This window comes from Desmodus rotundus, chromosome 2 (assembly GCF_022682495.2).
Source record: "Desmodus rotundus isolate HL8 chromosome 2, HLdesRot8A.1, whole genome shotgun sequence".
NCBI lineage: Eukaryota > Metazoa > Chordata > Mammalia > Chiroptera > Phyllostomidae > Desmodus > Desmodus rotundus.
The window spans coordinates 115096198-115112523 of NC_071388.1; the positions used below are offsets into that span (position 1 = coordinate 115096198).

General features: G+C 44.9%; 1 protein-coding gene across 1 annotated transcript; it reads left to right on the forward strand.

Annotated features, from left to right (window-relative positions):
* The first annotated feature begins 13145 nt into the window (after window positions 1-13145).
* On the forward strand, window positions 13146-15913 carry TEX51 (testis expressed 51). The gene is made up of 6 exons (XM_053919403.1): window positions 13146-13350; window positions 13450-13524; window positions 13775-13864; window positions 14180-14263; window positions 15657-15732; window positions 15820-15913. The coding sequence occupies exons 1-6, from the start codon at window positions 13146-13148 to the stop codon at window positions 15911-15913; spliced, it is 624 nt and encodes a 207-aa protein (XP_053775378.1).
* The last annotated feature ends 413 nt before the right edge of the window (window positions 15914-16326 follow it).

Sequence of the window (16326 nt, forward strand, 5' to 3'; positions counted from 1 at the left end):
GGTTTGAGTAATCAGAGTCCACTCAGAGACCCAAAACTTCTCTACACTCAAGTTGCTAGGAGTGGGGACTCACCAGGAGGAGGAAGCTGCCACCATTTTGGTTTCCTGCCCTGACTGGGCCCTCCAATTTCACTTTGCAAAGCCCTCAACTATGTATACCATTGGGCCACAGGGCTGAGCCCTTCCCCTGTTCATGAACAAGTGTGTGCGTTGTAATGAAAACATAGACCTGTGCTCCTACTATCTCCTGTTGCATAAAAGGGCATAGGCCAGAGAACAGCTTTTCTCAGCTCCATGAGCCTTAACTGGGAATAATCGAGTGGCCAGAGTCAGTCATCTGGAGATTTTTTTCATTCAAATGTTGGTGTCTGAGCTGAGACAACTCTAAGTGTGAACTCAGTGGGGACTTTCCCCTGGAAAGTGGCCTCTTCACACAGTGTAGTATCTCCCAGTATAGAGGCTGCATTCCAAAAAGTGTCTCAAGAGAGAGACTAAGCTTCCCAACAGAACCAGGAAAGCTGCATGGCCATTTCTGAAACTACCCCTGGAAGTCACAAAGTGTCAGCAATCATAACCAGCAAGTCACTAAGGCCAGCCCAGGTAAAAGGGAGAATAATTACGCTCCCCTCTCATGGGGGAGTGGCCAATTCTCATTGTCTAAGAATATGTGGGTAGGAGATAAGGCTCTGCCTTCTTTGGAAAAATTCCCTGTAAGTCAAGACATGTGACTAATAAGATTTAGGGACAGAAGCCACTGTCACTTCTAAGACACTGTTTATAATCACTACACTGCCCTCACTCACCCAGACAGAGGGACAGCCATCAGCTGGACCAGTAGCCTCCAGACTTTCTTTTTTTTTAAATATATTTTATTGATTATGCTATTACAGTTGTCCCATTTTCTCCCATTTATTCCCCTCCACCCTGCACACCTCCTCCCACCCACATTCCTCGCTTTTAGTTCATGTCCATGGCTCATACATATAAGTTCTTTGGCTTCTCCATTTCCCCTATACTATTCTTAACCTCCTCCTGTCTATTTTCCATCTATCATTTATGCTACTTATTCTCTGTACCTTTCCCCCCTCTCTCCCCCTCCCAATCCCCCATTGATAACCCTACATGTGATCTCCATTTCTGTGGTTCTGTTCCTGTTCTAATTGTTTGCCTAGATTGCTCTTGTTTTTGTTTTAGGTGTGGTTGTTAATAACTGTGAGTTTGCTGTCATTTTTATGGTTCATATTTTTTATCTTCTTTTTCTTATGTAACTCCCTTTAACATTTCATATAATAAGGGCTTGGTGATGATGAACTCCTTTAACTTGACCTTATCTGAGAAGCCCTTTATCTTCCCTTCCATTCTAAATGACAGCTTTGCTGGATACAGTAATCTTGGATGTAGGCCCTTGCCTTTCATGACTTTGAATACTTCTTGCCAGCCCCTTCTTGCCTGTAAGGTCTCTTTGAAGAAATCAGCTGACAGTCTTATGGGAAGTCCTTTGTAGGTAACTGTGTCCTTTTTTCTTGCTGCTTCTAAGATTCTCTCCTTTTGTTTAATCTTGGGTAATGTGATTGTGATGTGCCTTGGTGTGTTCCTCCTTGGGTCCAGCTTCTTTGGGACTCTCTGAGCTTCCTGGACTTCCTGGAAGTCTATTTCCTTTGCCAGATGAGGGAAGTTCTCCTTCATTATTTGTTCAAATAAGTTTTCAATTTTTTGTTCTTCCTCTTCTCCTTCTGGCACCCCTATAATTCGGATGTTGGAACATTTCAAGATGTCCTGGGGTTCCTAAGCCTCTCCTCATTTTTCCGAGTTATTGTTTCTTCATTCTTTTCTGGTTGGATGTTTCTTTCTTCCTTCTGGTCCACACCGTTGATTTGAGTCCCAGTTTCCTTCGCATCACTATTGGTTCCCTGTACATTTTCTTTTGTTTCTCTTAGTATAGGCTTCATTTTTTCATCTGGTTTTCGAACAGATTCAACCAATTCTGTGAGCGTCTTGATAACCAGTGTTTTGAACTGTGCATCCCGATAGGTTGGCTATCTCTTCCTTGCTTAGTTGTATTTTTTCTGGAGCTTTGAAGTGTTCTGTCATTTGGGTCATTTTTTTTTTTTTTTTTTTTTTGGTCTTGGCGCATCTGTTAGTTAAAGGGGCGGAGCCTTAGGTGTTCACCGGGGTGGGGTAACGCTGATGGCTGTGCTGTGACACTTTTGGGGGGGAGGGGCCGAGAGGGAGCAATGGCGCCCACTGCACTCTCCACCAGATTTCAGTCTTCCACTCCGCTACCCACAATCAAACTGGGCCCCTCTGGTGCTGGTTCTCAAGTGGGTGGGCTTGTGCACGCCCTAGGCCCCTGTGGGTCTCTCCAATGACCTCTCCTGTGAGGCTGGGAGTCTCTCCTGCTGCCGCCCCAACCCCCATGGGCGTTTTCAATCAGAGGTTTGAGGCTTTATTTCCCTGCGCTGGAGCCCTGGGTTACGCAGTCTGCTTTGCTCCCCACCTTTTGTCCGGGTTTATCTGTGCACGAGTGTGGGGCCACGGGGTGCTACCCGCCGCTCTGCCTGCCCTGTTCTCCACCACTCTGAGTCCGGCCCTCTCGGTTTATCTGTGCGAATGTGGGGCCGCAGGGTCTGCTAGTGGTCCGATTGCCTGCCCTGTTGGTCCCACACTCCGCCAGTCTCGGTCCTGCCAGGGCCACAGGAGTCCTCTCCGCCCCAGCTGCCAGTCTCTGCCCCTCCTACTGGTCTGGATGAATGTTTTTTTATTTCCTTGGTGTCGGAATTCCTTGCCATTCGATTTTCTGTCAGTTCTGGTTGTGCGAGAAGGCGCAGTGTGTCTACCTACGCTGCCATCTTGGTTCTCAAGCCAGACTTTCTACAGTGTCATCTGAAGTGTGTGTTGGAAGGCTGGAGCCTCATTCTTCACAGACAAGGGAAATGCATTCTGGCAAAGAAAGATGTCAGCAAGCCTGGGCAGAGAGCCCCTGTTGTCCTGGCAATTGGCACATGCTCCTGACTTCAGGTGCACACTCTGGCAGCTTCAATGGCCAGCTGGTCAGAGGAAAGATGCTCTAGTCTTTAGCACAGCCACAGCCTTCTAGCAACCAAGGACCCTGGTCTGCCCCAAGCAAACACCAAAAATCAAAGCTATCTCATGGAAGGGTAGAAGTATCCCAAGACTGGGGGTCCTTCATCTTTTCTTCTGCTTCTCCTGGGAAAACAAATGCCCATTTGAGAACTTTTGCATGTCCCAAGACCACCTCTGACCAGTATGTAGCCATTGTCTCTACCTGTCATATTTATCTTAAAGTTCACACCTATCTTCAAGGCTTCTGTGAAGGCCCCATCCTTTTGCACAAGAATCTTCAAGAGAAAATACTTCCTATAAAGAAGAAAGAGGGGAGATAAGCAAGCTTGCTTCAAGGGCCACTGTATATCTCCACCAGAAGAGAGCAAGTGACGTCAGAGTCACCCAGAGCCTTAGAACACAGACATCCTGCTTTGGACTTGTGGCTGAATGAGAAGAGCCATTTTCCCTTCTCAGGTCAATGGTTGGGGTCCAGGTCTCATAAGGGCAATCAGGAGAGTTCTGCTCTCTCAACCAGTGGCCAGATCTCTCTGCATTGAAAACAGGCAAAAAGCAGCTGAGAATGTGGTATGTGGGGAATGGTGACACACAGTTCCCTTCACAAAAAGGAGCAGACATCCCAAGTCAGCTGCATAAGCTGTGCTCAGGCCGCAAAGGAGATATGCCCTGAGGATGGCCCAAATTACTGTTGGCAGGAGAGGAAAAGAGCTGAGACCCTTTATAGTTTCTCTCCCTTAAGAGAGGGAGAGAAATATCAATATGTGGTTGCCTTTCATGCTTCCCCTACTAGGGACCTGGCCTGCAACACAGACATGTGCCCTGACTGGAAATTGAACCCGCAGCCCTTTGGTTCTCGGGCCAGCACTCAATCCACTGAGCCACACCAGCCAGGGCTGATCTTCTTTTTCCTAAATTAGCTCTTTTAACATTTCATACAATAAGGGCTTGGTGATGATGAACTCCTTTAATTTTAACTTTACCTTGTCTAGGAACACTTTATCTGCCCTTCAATTCTAAATGATAGCTTTACTGGGTAAAGTAATCTAGGTTGCAGTTCCTTGCTTTCTGTCACTTTTAATACTTCTTGCCAGTCCCTGCTAGCCTGCAAAGTTTCTTTTGAGAAGTCAGGCAACAAATTCACAACTATCAACAACTGAATTTATAAACCAAACCAAGCAAACAATCAGAACAGGGACAGGCTCATAGATATGGAGATGATTTAGAGGATTATCACCTGGAAGGGGGGAGGGGGAGAATGGGTGAAAAGGTGAAGGGATTAAGAATCATAATTGGTAGGTATAAAATAGCCAGAGGATGTTAAGAATAGTATAGGAAATGTGAAGCCAAAGAACTCACATGCGTGACCCATGGACTTGAACTAAGGGTGGGGATTGCTGGAGGGAATGGGGGTACTAGGTGGAGGGGGGCAAAGGGACAAAAATTGGGACAACTGTAATAGCATAGTCAATAAAATGTATTTTAAAAAAAGAAAAAGAAATATGATTGTGACCCTGTATTTAAAACCAGGCTGGTAAGTCTGAAGGAGAGACAGCCTACACTGAGTTTTAATATGTTAAACCAACAACAGAAAATGTGTTCTAAGTTAGCAAACAACTAATTATTTAATGAAAAACAAACATGGCCACCACAGAATCAGAAGATGTGGAAATTGCTATGGGATGGAGAAAGCTGTGTAGGCTTTATAGATGCAGAAGCTGAGCTCAGTGCCCATAAAATAGGGGGAAAATTGAGTATATAAGGACGGTGGGAAGTGAGCGGTGAGCACTGGTCTGGAAGGCACAGGTATGAACCTGAACCCTTGTAGAGTCCCACTCCTCCTGGGAGGAATGCATGGGCTGCACTGAGTCCTACTAAGGTTATGCTCTTCTGTAGACCTACCTGATTCTCTAGGAGCACCAAGGAGATGGCCAGGAGATCCCTGTTTGCTGACCTCTGAGTGTGGTCCCTGATTGTGGGGAGAATGACTCTGCCCAGCAACAGGGGCAAATGGGAGAGTGTCCTATAGATGCTTTATCTTGCCTCCTTGAATACAAAAGGATAATTGCTTCAGCCTTTTCCAGAAGCAGCACTTCACTTTAAATTCCTTCTAATTCCAGTTACAATTATTTTGAATGTTATTAAAATTACATCAATGACTTTTTGCAACTTTAATGTTCTCTACCAACAAATTCTGCAGAAGAAATCCTCCCCAGGCACCCCCATTGATCATTCTAAGTAGATACAACAAAGCATTTCAAAACATGAGTTTTAACCAGAAGGAAAATGAAATGAATATTTCATTTATTATGGGTCATCTTATGACAAATTTTTTCTAAACTTTTTATTAAAAAACCAAACAACTAAATCTAACCTCTTCTAAAGGCATTGATTAAGCAGATACCAACCTCTTGGATTTATCAAACACTCTTTCTACCAAGGTTCCTTGTAACAACAGGACAGAATTTACAGGTCAATAATCTCTAAGACAGTTTTACCAGCCAAGTGAGCTAATTTTCTCCTGCACTTTGCGCAGTGAGACCCCCCTGTAATGTTTTACTTGTCCCTATTCTCCCACTGCTACTACTCTAGTACCTCCACTACTCAGTACCTATAAATGAAAAGCTTGTGACTGCAGCTTGGAAACCTCTTGGAAGATTCCAAGAGACCCCAGAAGCAGTACAGAGCCTGGATTCTTGTGAATTCAAGCCAAAATGTTAAAGAGTGATAATTACTTTATGTGCTGCTATTTTATAAGAAAAAAAATATGACTGGCCTTCACCTTCAGTTCCAGTCTTAATTTCTATATCCTTGGAATTTCTAAGTGATAGAAGTGTCTTTGAATTGAATAACAATAAAAATTTTTTAAAAATAAATTTTAAAAAAAGGGGGGGAGTGTCTTTGATACTTTTGGTAGACTTATTGCTGCCTCTGTGCTAAGGAGATGCCTCAGAATGGGGGCTGGCCAGGCTAGAAAGACCAACCAGGTGATTAGGGGGTTGTGATTTTGAGCCAAGTGACATCTGCCCAATCTACAGGGAAGGGGGAGGGAGGAGATAGAGACTAAGTTCATTCACATAATCAATGATTCAAACAATCACGCCTACATAATGAAACCCAATAAAAATTCTGGGCATTGAGGTCTGAGTAAGCTTCCCGGCTAGTGATGCACATCAATGGACCAAGAAGATGATGCATGCTAAAGGCACAGACGCTTCACTCTTGGGACCTTCCCAGACCTTTCCCTATGTGTCTCTTCATTTGGCTGCTTATGATTTGTATCCTTTATAGTAAAACTGTAATCATAAGTATCGAACTTTCCTGAGATTTGTGAGTCTTTCTAGTGAATCACTAAAGCTGAGACGATAATGAGAACCCACATATTTGTAGCCAGTGTTCAGAAGTGAAGGTGGTCTGGGATCTCAGAGCTTGTAGTTGGTGTCTGAAGTGAGATTAGTCTTGTGAAGGACTTGTCCTTAACCCTCAGCATAGGCACTAATCCCTGGTAGTTAGAGTCAGCATAGCATTGCAGTTGTGCCTTTAACTAACTCATGTTCATACTAAGGGACTGTGGGAAGGCAGTTTTATAACCCAAACTGATGACTAGTTGTGAAGGGAAGGGAGCTGGTGACACTATTAAAAGTCCAAAATGTAGATATTTGGGGTTTGGGGATGTGGTTGATAGAATTCTGAGATAGTCTGTAATATTCCTGTCCTCTGGTGTCTACACTCAGTAGAGTCCTCTCTCCCTTGAGCATAAGGCCACACTGTGGAGATATAAGGAATTTCACTCCTGTGATCAGGTTATGACATATAGCATCACAATTTCAACCTTGTGAGGCCCTGAGTAGAGAACTTAGCTAAGCCAAGCCCATATGTCTAATGTGTGGACACCATGAGTTGATAGATGGTATTGCTTCAGGCCACTAAGTTTGTGAAAATTGGTTATGCAGCAACAGAAAACTAATATGAAAGGAAATATGTACTGGTTGAAGAAGTGAGAAGTAGGAGGACACAAACAGCAACCTTGCCAATGCCAAAGGCAATCCAGTTGCCATTCCCATCCCGCCAAAGGCAGACAGGGGTGGTTTGTCCTCAGAGGAGGACAATCAGAATTTTTCATTACATTAAACCAGATTCTAAGATGGGAACCTAAAGGACTCTTCAATTGGAGAGAAGATGTTTGACCTCAGAAGAAGATTAATTTATGTATTTAAAGACTGAGTGAGCTGTCCTGTGTCAGAGATATTAAACATGCCCAAATGACTGGAAGCACAGAAGGTAGATATGATCTCAATGTGAGGATGACAGTCCTAGCACCACAAAATGCCTAGAAAAATGGAAAGGGCTGCCTTTATTATGGGGACTCCTAGTTTATTCCAAATGCCTCATTAATCCAAGTATACAACATACGAATGAATTAAGTTAGAAACAAGAGAAGAAATCAGGACAAAAACTGGACAAAATCAGGACAAAATGAATAGGTGAAGAGCTACCAACCACTGGCCCTAGGTTGGATTAAAATCTCTCCCAGCTCATAGTCACTATAATTCTATACATTTAAATCTCACCTCAAAGAGTGGGTACCACATTAGCCAATTGATACTAAGGATGTGGAGATGAATTGAAGTGGGATTAGGTAACAAACAAAATGTTACCTGAATCCTGTCCTCTTCTCAAGTTTCTCAAAGGAAAACAATAAACTGAGGAGAAGGAGGACTCTAGCATGCTCTAGGGCTTTACCCCAAATCTCAGGATAGAATTCTACCAAGTACAACTTCAGTTTGTAGAATACTCTCTTTACTGAAGCAGAGGTTTCCTGATGACCTCATTCATGCCAAAGCACTCTAAAGACCTGCTCGTTTCATCCTAAAACAAAAGATCAAGTAAGGAATCCAATGCCCTGAGACTCCTTACCCAGGCCACCCACTCCAGATCTTTCTTTGCCCAGTGAAAGCCAAACAGTTTGGACTGTTTGTCCTCCTGGGATGTCTCTTGAGTGTCACCATAGAAGTTCTCTTCACCACTCTGCAGAATGAGATTCGCCTTTCCTGACTTTCACATCATCATCTTTCTGGCTTGATTTGCTCCTTTACTTGAAGGACATCATTTAATAGATTTCTGAGAAAAGGCAACAGAGGTCCATTTTAAAGCTTGCCTGTCTGAAATATAACTAGTCCTTCTTCTTCCTTGACTGGTGCTTTGAGCAGAGAATTCTATGATGGAAACATTTTTCTCAGAATGTAAAAGCATTGCTCCTTATCTAATACTATCCTATATTGCTTTTGAGAAGCCTGAAGACATTCTGGGACTTCCATCCCAGATGATGGTGTAGGTAGATATACTTTGCCTCCTCACACAACCAAAAGAAGGACAACAACAAATTTAAAAACAAAAAACAACCATAACTTCCAGAAAATCAAACTGTGTGGAAGTCTGACAACCAAGGAGTTAAAGAAGAAAGATTCATCCAGACCAGTAGGAGGGGCAGAGATGGGAAGCCATGGTGGAGAGGACATGCAGCAAGGTGGCTGAGGACCAGGCGGGTTAGACAGTGGCTGGTGGTCCCACATTTGTGTGCTGATAAACCAGGAGGAAAAACTGGGGAGCAAGACAGACCATGCAACCCAGAGTTCCAGCGCAGGAAATAAAACCTCAAAACCTCTGGCTGTCAAAAAACTTGAGGGGTTACTGCGACAGAAGAAACTCCTAGCCTCACAGGAGAGTTCATTCAAGAGATGCACAGGGTCCTAGAACATACACAAACCCACCCACCTGGGAATCAGCACAAGAAGGGCCCAATTTGCTTGTGGGTTCTAGGGGAAGTGACTGAAAGCCATGAAAGCTGAGCAAGTAGCATTGTTCCCTCTCTGACCCCTCCCCCACATACAGCACCACAACGTGGGTTGCAGCAACATGGGTTGCCCCACCCTGGTTACCTAAAGCTCTACCCCTTACAAAGTAACAGGTGCACTGAGACAAAGAAATATGAACCAAATGAAAGAACAGATCAAAACTCCAGAAAAAGAACTAAACAACAAAGAGATAGCCAACCTATCAGATGCACTGTTCAAAACACTGGTAATCAGCATGCTCACGGAAATGATGGGGTAGTTGCAAAATAGAGGAAAAAGTGAAGGCTATGAAAAGTGAAATAAAGAAAAATGTACAGGGAATCAACACTGATGGGAGGAAACCAGGACTCAAATCAATGATTTGGAGCAGAAGGAAGAAATAAACATTCAACCAGAACAGAATGAAGAAACAAGAATTCAAAAAAATGAGGAGAGGCTGAGGAACCTCCAGGACAACATTAAACGTTCCAACATCTGAATCATATGGATGCCAGAAGGAGAAGAGGAAGAAAAAGAAATTGAAAACCTATTTGAAAAAATAATGAAGGAGAACTTCCCCAATCTGGAAAAAGGAAATAGACTTCCAGGAAGTCCAGGAAGCTCAGAGAGTCCCAAAGAAGTTGGACCCAAAAAGGAACACACCAAGGCACATCATAATTACATTATGGAAGATTAAAGATAAGGAGAGAATCTTAAAATCATCAAGGGAAAAGGAGACCATTACCTACAAAGGAGTTCCCATAAAACTACCAGCTGATTTCTCAAAAGAAACCTTGCAGGCATGAAGGGTCTGGAAAGAAGTATTCAAAGTCACGAAAGGCAAAGTCCTACATCCAAGATTACTGTATCCAGCAAAGCTATCATTTAGAATGGAAGGGCAGACAAAGTGCTTCCCAGATAAGATCATGTTAAAGGAGTTCATCATCACCAAGCCCTTATTATATGAAATGTTAAAGGAACTTATCTAAGAAATAGAAGATCAAAAAACTATAAACAGTAAAATGACAACAAACTCACAACTATCAACAACTGAACCTCAAAAAACTATAAACAGTAAAATGACAGCAAACTCACAATTATCAACAACTGAACCTAAAAGCAAAAACAAAACCAAACTCAGCAAACAACTAGAACAGTAACAGAATCACAGAAATGGAGATCACATGGAGGGTTATCAGCAGGGAGGGGGAGTGGGAGAGTGGGGGTGAACGTACAGGGAATAAGAAGCATTAATGGTAGGTACAAAATAGACAAGGGGGAGGTTAAGAATGGTATAGGAAATGGAGAAGCCAAAGAACACATATGTACAACCTACGGACATGAACTAAGGGAGAGGGTGAATGCTGGTGGGAGGGGGGTGCAGGGCAGAGGGGAATAAAGGGGAAAAAATGGGACAACTGTAATAGCATAATCAATAAAATATACTTTAAAAAATCTGTTAAGCACAAAACAAAAGACATTCTAATTACTGGCCCATTGTATATGGCCTCTTTTTCCTCTGTGTTTTGGTGTGATATTTATTTCTAGAACTGGATGCCTTCTCAATATGCCCTTTTAATCTGTAAATCCATGTCTTTCAGTTCTAAAATCTTTCTTATATCCTTTCTGTTAGTTCCCTGTTTTCTCCTCCCCTACATGTAGGCTGGGTTGGGACACCTCAGAGGTGATGGCAGACATAGTAAGCATCAGGCTTGCATGGGGGGGAGCACCCACTTTCCCAGCCTTGGTTTCAGGGAATCAGAGCCGTCAGTTTCAGCATTGCCTGAGTAGGGGGAGGGGGGGGAACAGACTAATTCCCTAAACCCAAAACTGTCCAAAGCCAGTGGGAAAGGAACAGCTCTTCAGTTCTCAGAATCATCCTCTCAACTCGGAGCCCGTCTGATTAGTGCAGCCTGAATGTACCTCTACCGCTGTTTTTTTCTGGCAACCTGTCCTCCATATCCCTCTACCTTTATGACAGAATTTATCCCTGCATATCCTTCTTACCCAAAGTCTTTATAAATGATTCCCTCCCCTCTATTTTCTCTGTTCTTTCTGAAACTTTTGTTTGTTCAACACTGGACCACATAGATCGGTTATCTAATTTTACCTTTTATTCCAGTTTCTCATCTCTGTGTTGTTGTTGTTTTTTTATATTTATGTCTGGCAAATATCTGAAACCTTACTTTCCAGTATTTCTAATTTTTAAGTGTGGGTTTGTTACAGAACAGACCCGGGGTGGGGAGGTGCGGGTTGGGGGGCGGTGGTGAACGATATACTATTACCAAAAGGACCCCTCCGTTTTTCTCCGGGGGTTCCCCCCCACCTACTAGGTTCACTTAGCCCACCACCAGAGGAAAGATATCTCTCAATGCCAGAGATTGGAGAAAAGGAAAGGAATTATTTATTTTAAACTTATACAGACTTAGAGTAATGACTTAATGTCTTCATTAAAATGCTAAAGTTCATTAGAACACCCACAGATGCACACAGTCCTTCCTTCTTCCTCTGCCCAGTCTGCGGTACCGTATCTCAGGAAAAGAAGTAGAAATCTGTGATTCAGGCTCCCCTAGGTCCCAGCACCATCCGCTCTGTCGCCACCTCGATCTCCAGTTAATCCAGAGCCACGTGGCACCTTCCTGTGGCCCACCAGCAAGAGTTCTTTCTGCCCTTTTCTTCTAGGCAAAGTCCTGCTGCCTAAGCCACGTGGCAAAAGGGAGCACCCCAAAGCTGTGTGGTATCAACCTCTGCCAAAGCCGCGTGATCCTCCCTGGTATGGCTGCCGCACCTGGGTTTAAATCCCTGCACCAATCTTCCTCTGCAGCCCCATTTCTGACTCCTCCTACAATCAGTTACACCTGCCAGCATTCCCGTATTCTTCCAGCTTTACTGGGCTGCCATAGTAAATCCGGGCAGGTGTGGTCCCATGGCATGGAGCCAATCATCTCCAAGCTCTCACGCAGGCCCTGTAACCAGGGGGAGTTGCCTCCCAGTTACATCTTGGGTGGAAGTCACTCCCATCCCCCTGGCTCAAAGCATGGCCACAGCTATTTAACATATCTATGAAACCAGTTAAAGGTTATAGATATGTTAAATGACCATGCCAGAGGTTAGCTGCAAAGCTGTTTCTGTACGAAACAGTTCTCAATAGCCCTGCTCCATGTGTCCTATCCCCCAGCTCAGACTGGTGGGTGTGAGGACATTATATATATACATATAATATTTCTTGGACATCCTGAGTTCTGCACCCCATTACAAATACCTATTTGGGGCACCCCCTTGGCTGCACCCTGTTACAGCTTTTCTTTTGTATAATAGCCTCTTCTTGTCTGGGAAAAGCAATACTTTGTTTATCTAATTATTTATCTAGTTGCATTCTAAGTAGTCTTCTGCTTCTCACTGTGTATCTTTGTATCATTCACTTTTCCTGTGGTTTTTATTGGGTTTGGTTTTGAATTTTTGCTATAGTTTTTGTCTCTTGTTCACATTAGCAGTATTCCTCAAATGCCTTTCTGCTGCCCATAATCCAGCCTGAGGTATTCAAAAGCTGGGAAGCATGGCAGGGAAGGGCAAAGCTTCTTAGATGGGGAGTGGCAAGGGTCCCATTGGCCTTTCCTCACTGAAGAGTAAGGAATTGGCTTTTCTTGAGTGCATGTTGCACAGAAGAACTGCTGCCCCAAAGATGGCTTCCCACTGTGTGCTTCCATACACTGGCTGAAACTATCTGTACCCTGCCTCCACTGTAGTGGGAGTAGCTGTCTAAACCGCTCTGTCTTGGCCAAACAGAAGACAGTTGCCAGTTTATGTACATCATGAAAAAGGGGCATGCTCATACACTTTCCCATGGCTGACCTCTCCAATGTAGAAAAGAGATTCAGGTTCTTTATACACTTAACCCTTTCTCTGTGCTGCTCTCTCCAGACCTCTCAAATTTCAGCCTACTGAACTATTTCAACCATGGTAAATGCCATCAGGAGAGCTAAGCAGCAACCACAGAGCAGCATGGCCACCTTTCTGATCATCATAAGAACATCCCAGATGAGCTTCTTCACAGGAGGGTACTGTCTGATGTCAAAGCCTGGGTGTTTGCCATGGCTGACCCTCACCTTACCCTTCGGAATTTACAGTTGTTCTGCAAAGAGAGTGTGGTTTCCCGGGAGACAGGGCACCAGTGTTTCATGCGGAACTGCCAAGCAGGGTGATAAGAACACAGAAGGAAAGCCCTAGAAGATGCTGCTTCTCCTGCTTGGCTGTCTCCTGCCTGCTACTGATGCCAGTGGGAAAAACTGCCTCCGCTGCTGGCCAAAACTGCCTGCATTAATAGATTATGACCTGCAGATTCTTTGGGGTACCCCAGGGCCACCTGAAGAGCTCTCCCAGAGCCTCCACTCCCTACTTCTGGAGACTCATGTCTTCTCGGAACCCTGGTACCTTGGTGAGGTGCAGCCTGGAGATCAGAGATCAAGGCTGGCCCTTTTACCTGGTCTGAGATATTACTCCCCTGACTTGCCTTCCTCTTACATCCCATTCTCAGATCGGGACCATTTGGAGAAAGAAGCAGCCAAATTATTCAATAACATAGATAAAGCCATTAGGAAATTTCGAGTTGGTGAGGAAGCTGAGTGCCTCAGTGTTCCCAGGTTTGGGTTGACAAAGCCTGGCCCTCCATGGCTTTTTCAGAAGATCCACTTGGCCTGGGGTGGGGAGGTGTTCTGAAGGGTAGAGCAGTCACAGTGTCTTTGTGCTGCTCTATGGCCTTTATGTTTGAAAAACCTGGTTTGAATTCCCAATCTTGAGAAAGCTATGTAATTGATTTAACCTATGAGATGTAGGTAATCAAAGCACATTTTCCCTCCCAGATAAACCATCACTTCTGGAAGAGATTCACATCCAGAAGCAGCTGTTTGCTGAGAGTCTAAACACAGTATCTGAGGAGCTGAAGGAAAAGGGTGAGAGGTGATGCTATCCCTGCCCACACTCAGCCATTCACCTCCCTCAAGACCTGAGGCAGAAAGCAGCGTCCATTTGGAGCTCCCTTCCATGTCCCTCCCTTGGAACCCCAATTCCTGCACACCTCCCAGCTTTATTTCCTGGTCACACCCTCTGGCTTTGTCTGCCTCCCAAGCACCTTAGTTTCTCTACCTTCTCACCCTCCTGGGCAGCCTGCAACAACTCCTGTGGTGAGTATCTTTGGGGCCCAAGCCTGGGTTTGGGGTGAGGGGCACATGGCTCTCTCTAAGGATCCTGCCTACCCCTTCTCACAGACCTACACTCGAAGCTGGAGGTCATCAATTGTGTCAACTGCAGAAGACATCTCCTCATCTGCAAAGACCCCACTCTCTGCCCAGGTTAGTGGCAAGCAGCCCATCTGGCCTCCAGCCCCTCCCCACTCCACCCTTGGGTCTGTTGTTGTCTCTTTCTGGATTGTCTTCCTTTTCTGTTCAGCTCTGAGCTCTTCTTGCTCTCCATTGTCACTGGTAAAGGTAACACTTCCTGACATTTTTCTTCTATTTTTATTGTTCTATTACAGTTGTCCCAATTTTTCCCCCATTGGTTTCCCCTTCCCCACCCCCACCCCACTCCCACAGTCAATCTCCACCCTGTTGTCCATGTTCATGGGTCCTTTATACATGTTCCTTGACTAGACTCTTCCCCTTCTCTCCCCCATTATGCCCCTCTCCCTTCCCTTCTGGTCACTGTCAGTCTGTTCCTTGTTTCCATGCCTATGTTTGGTTCTATTTTTCTCATTTGTTTGTTTTGTTCATTAGGTTCCACTTACAGGTGAGATCATATGGTATTTGTCTAGCACCTCCCGAGATTTTTCAATTGCACATTCCAGTTTCAGAACCATACAGCCACCTACCTGCAGGCCATCTGCCTCAGGTCCTCAGAGCCAGCATTCCTGGAGATATGCCCAAACCCATCTCCACACCCCAAATTTGCTCCTTCCTCAGGGCCCTGCTTAGCAAATGGCCCCACTCAAGACCTCAACCTCCTAAACCAGAAATCACCCTCCCCCTTACTCAGTAAATGTAACCACCAAGTCTTATGAAATTATTCTTGAAAGTGTTGCCATATTTTCATTCCAACATCCACCACTCTTCTCTAGGCATCCTCATCTCTCACCTGCATTATGACATCTGCCTGGTTTCCCTCACCCTCCTGGTCACATCTTACTCAGCAATCAAAGAAATTATTCTCAAGGAGAAAATCTTTCCATGGCACTCCCTGTTTATAACTTTCAGTAGCTCCATACAGATAAAGTCTACCCTCCTCAGGAGGCCTTGTGTGAGCAACCCCTGCTTACCTCCCAACCCTCTGTCTTCCCAATCACACAGGACAGCTTTATGATTCTGTCCTTGAATATCCTGTGCCCTTTGCCTGGAAAACTCTTTTGTCCCTTGACCATCTGAATTAAATTCCTACTTGTCTTTTAAAGTTAAGCAGAAGTCCTGTTTTCTAAGAAGTCTTCTCTGACCAGCTCCAACATCCTGAGGCTGGCTCATCAGCCATCCTTAAGATGACTCCTACTGTGCCTTGTCCTACCCTGCCTTCCTTAGATATGACACCATAATTGTTTGCTTGTCTTCATCCTAGAGAGGAGGGGCCATGTCTCATTCATCTTAGTATATGCTGGGCACATAGTAGGTGCATAAAGCAAGGAAAGAGGGTGGCTTTCTCTCTGAGCAAAGATGTCCCTGACTTCTCCACAAATACCTGCTCCTCTTTTCACAATTCCAGATGGGACTCAGTGGACTTTCCTCTGGGCCGTGAGCCTCGGTATCACTCTGCCCCTGGCAGTCATAGCTGGAGGTGGGTAAGTGACTTCTCCAAGCCCCAGCACCCCCAAAGAAAACAGACCTACTCTTTGACTGACCAATTTCTATCCTGTTTCTTTGCCCAGATATTACATTTTCTTGCATGAGAAGAAGAAAATGAAGAAGGCAGAAGAGGTACTGGGGAGAAAACCCCTCCCTGACTCTCGGGTTCCCAAGTAGGGGATGCCGGGTTGGCGCTGGGGATAGCAAGACTGGAGGTTCCAACTCTGCCTCCCAGGGCCTGGTGTCCAGAATAGAGGGGAATTAGAGCTTGGACCCATTAGCTCCCCCCACCCCAGCTCAGTGAATAGACACAGTAGGGACCAGGAGCCCAGGACACAGAGGTAACAAAGCTCCAAGTTTCCCACCTAATCCACAAAGTGCCCGGTACCTATAGCTGTAATTGTCCCTCTACAGACCCAGTCTCCACCTGCTCCCTGACCAGCACAGACTGATGAGATGACCCTTGTGCTCTGGGTGAGAGGGTGAGGGGTGAGGGTCCATGGGAGAACAGGGTGGAAACCCCTGCTTCTTTATTCTCAATAGGCACCCTGAAAGCTGCTTGTCTTCCACAGCTGAACATCTCATCTCTG

Coding starts and splice junctions, on each gene's coding strand:
- TEX51 (XM_053919403.1), top strand. CDS start 13,146: ATGCTGCTTCTCCTGCTTGGCTGTCTCCTGCCTGCTACTGATGCCAGT. Junction 14,264..15,656: donor AGACCCCACTCTCTGCCCAG/GTTAGTGGCAAG, acceptor TCACAATTCCAG/ATGGGACTCAGTGGACTTTC. Junction 15,733..15,819: donor GCAGTCATAGCTGGAGGTGG/GTAAGTGACTTC, acceptor TTCTTTGCCCAG/ATATTACATTTTCTTGCATG.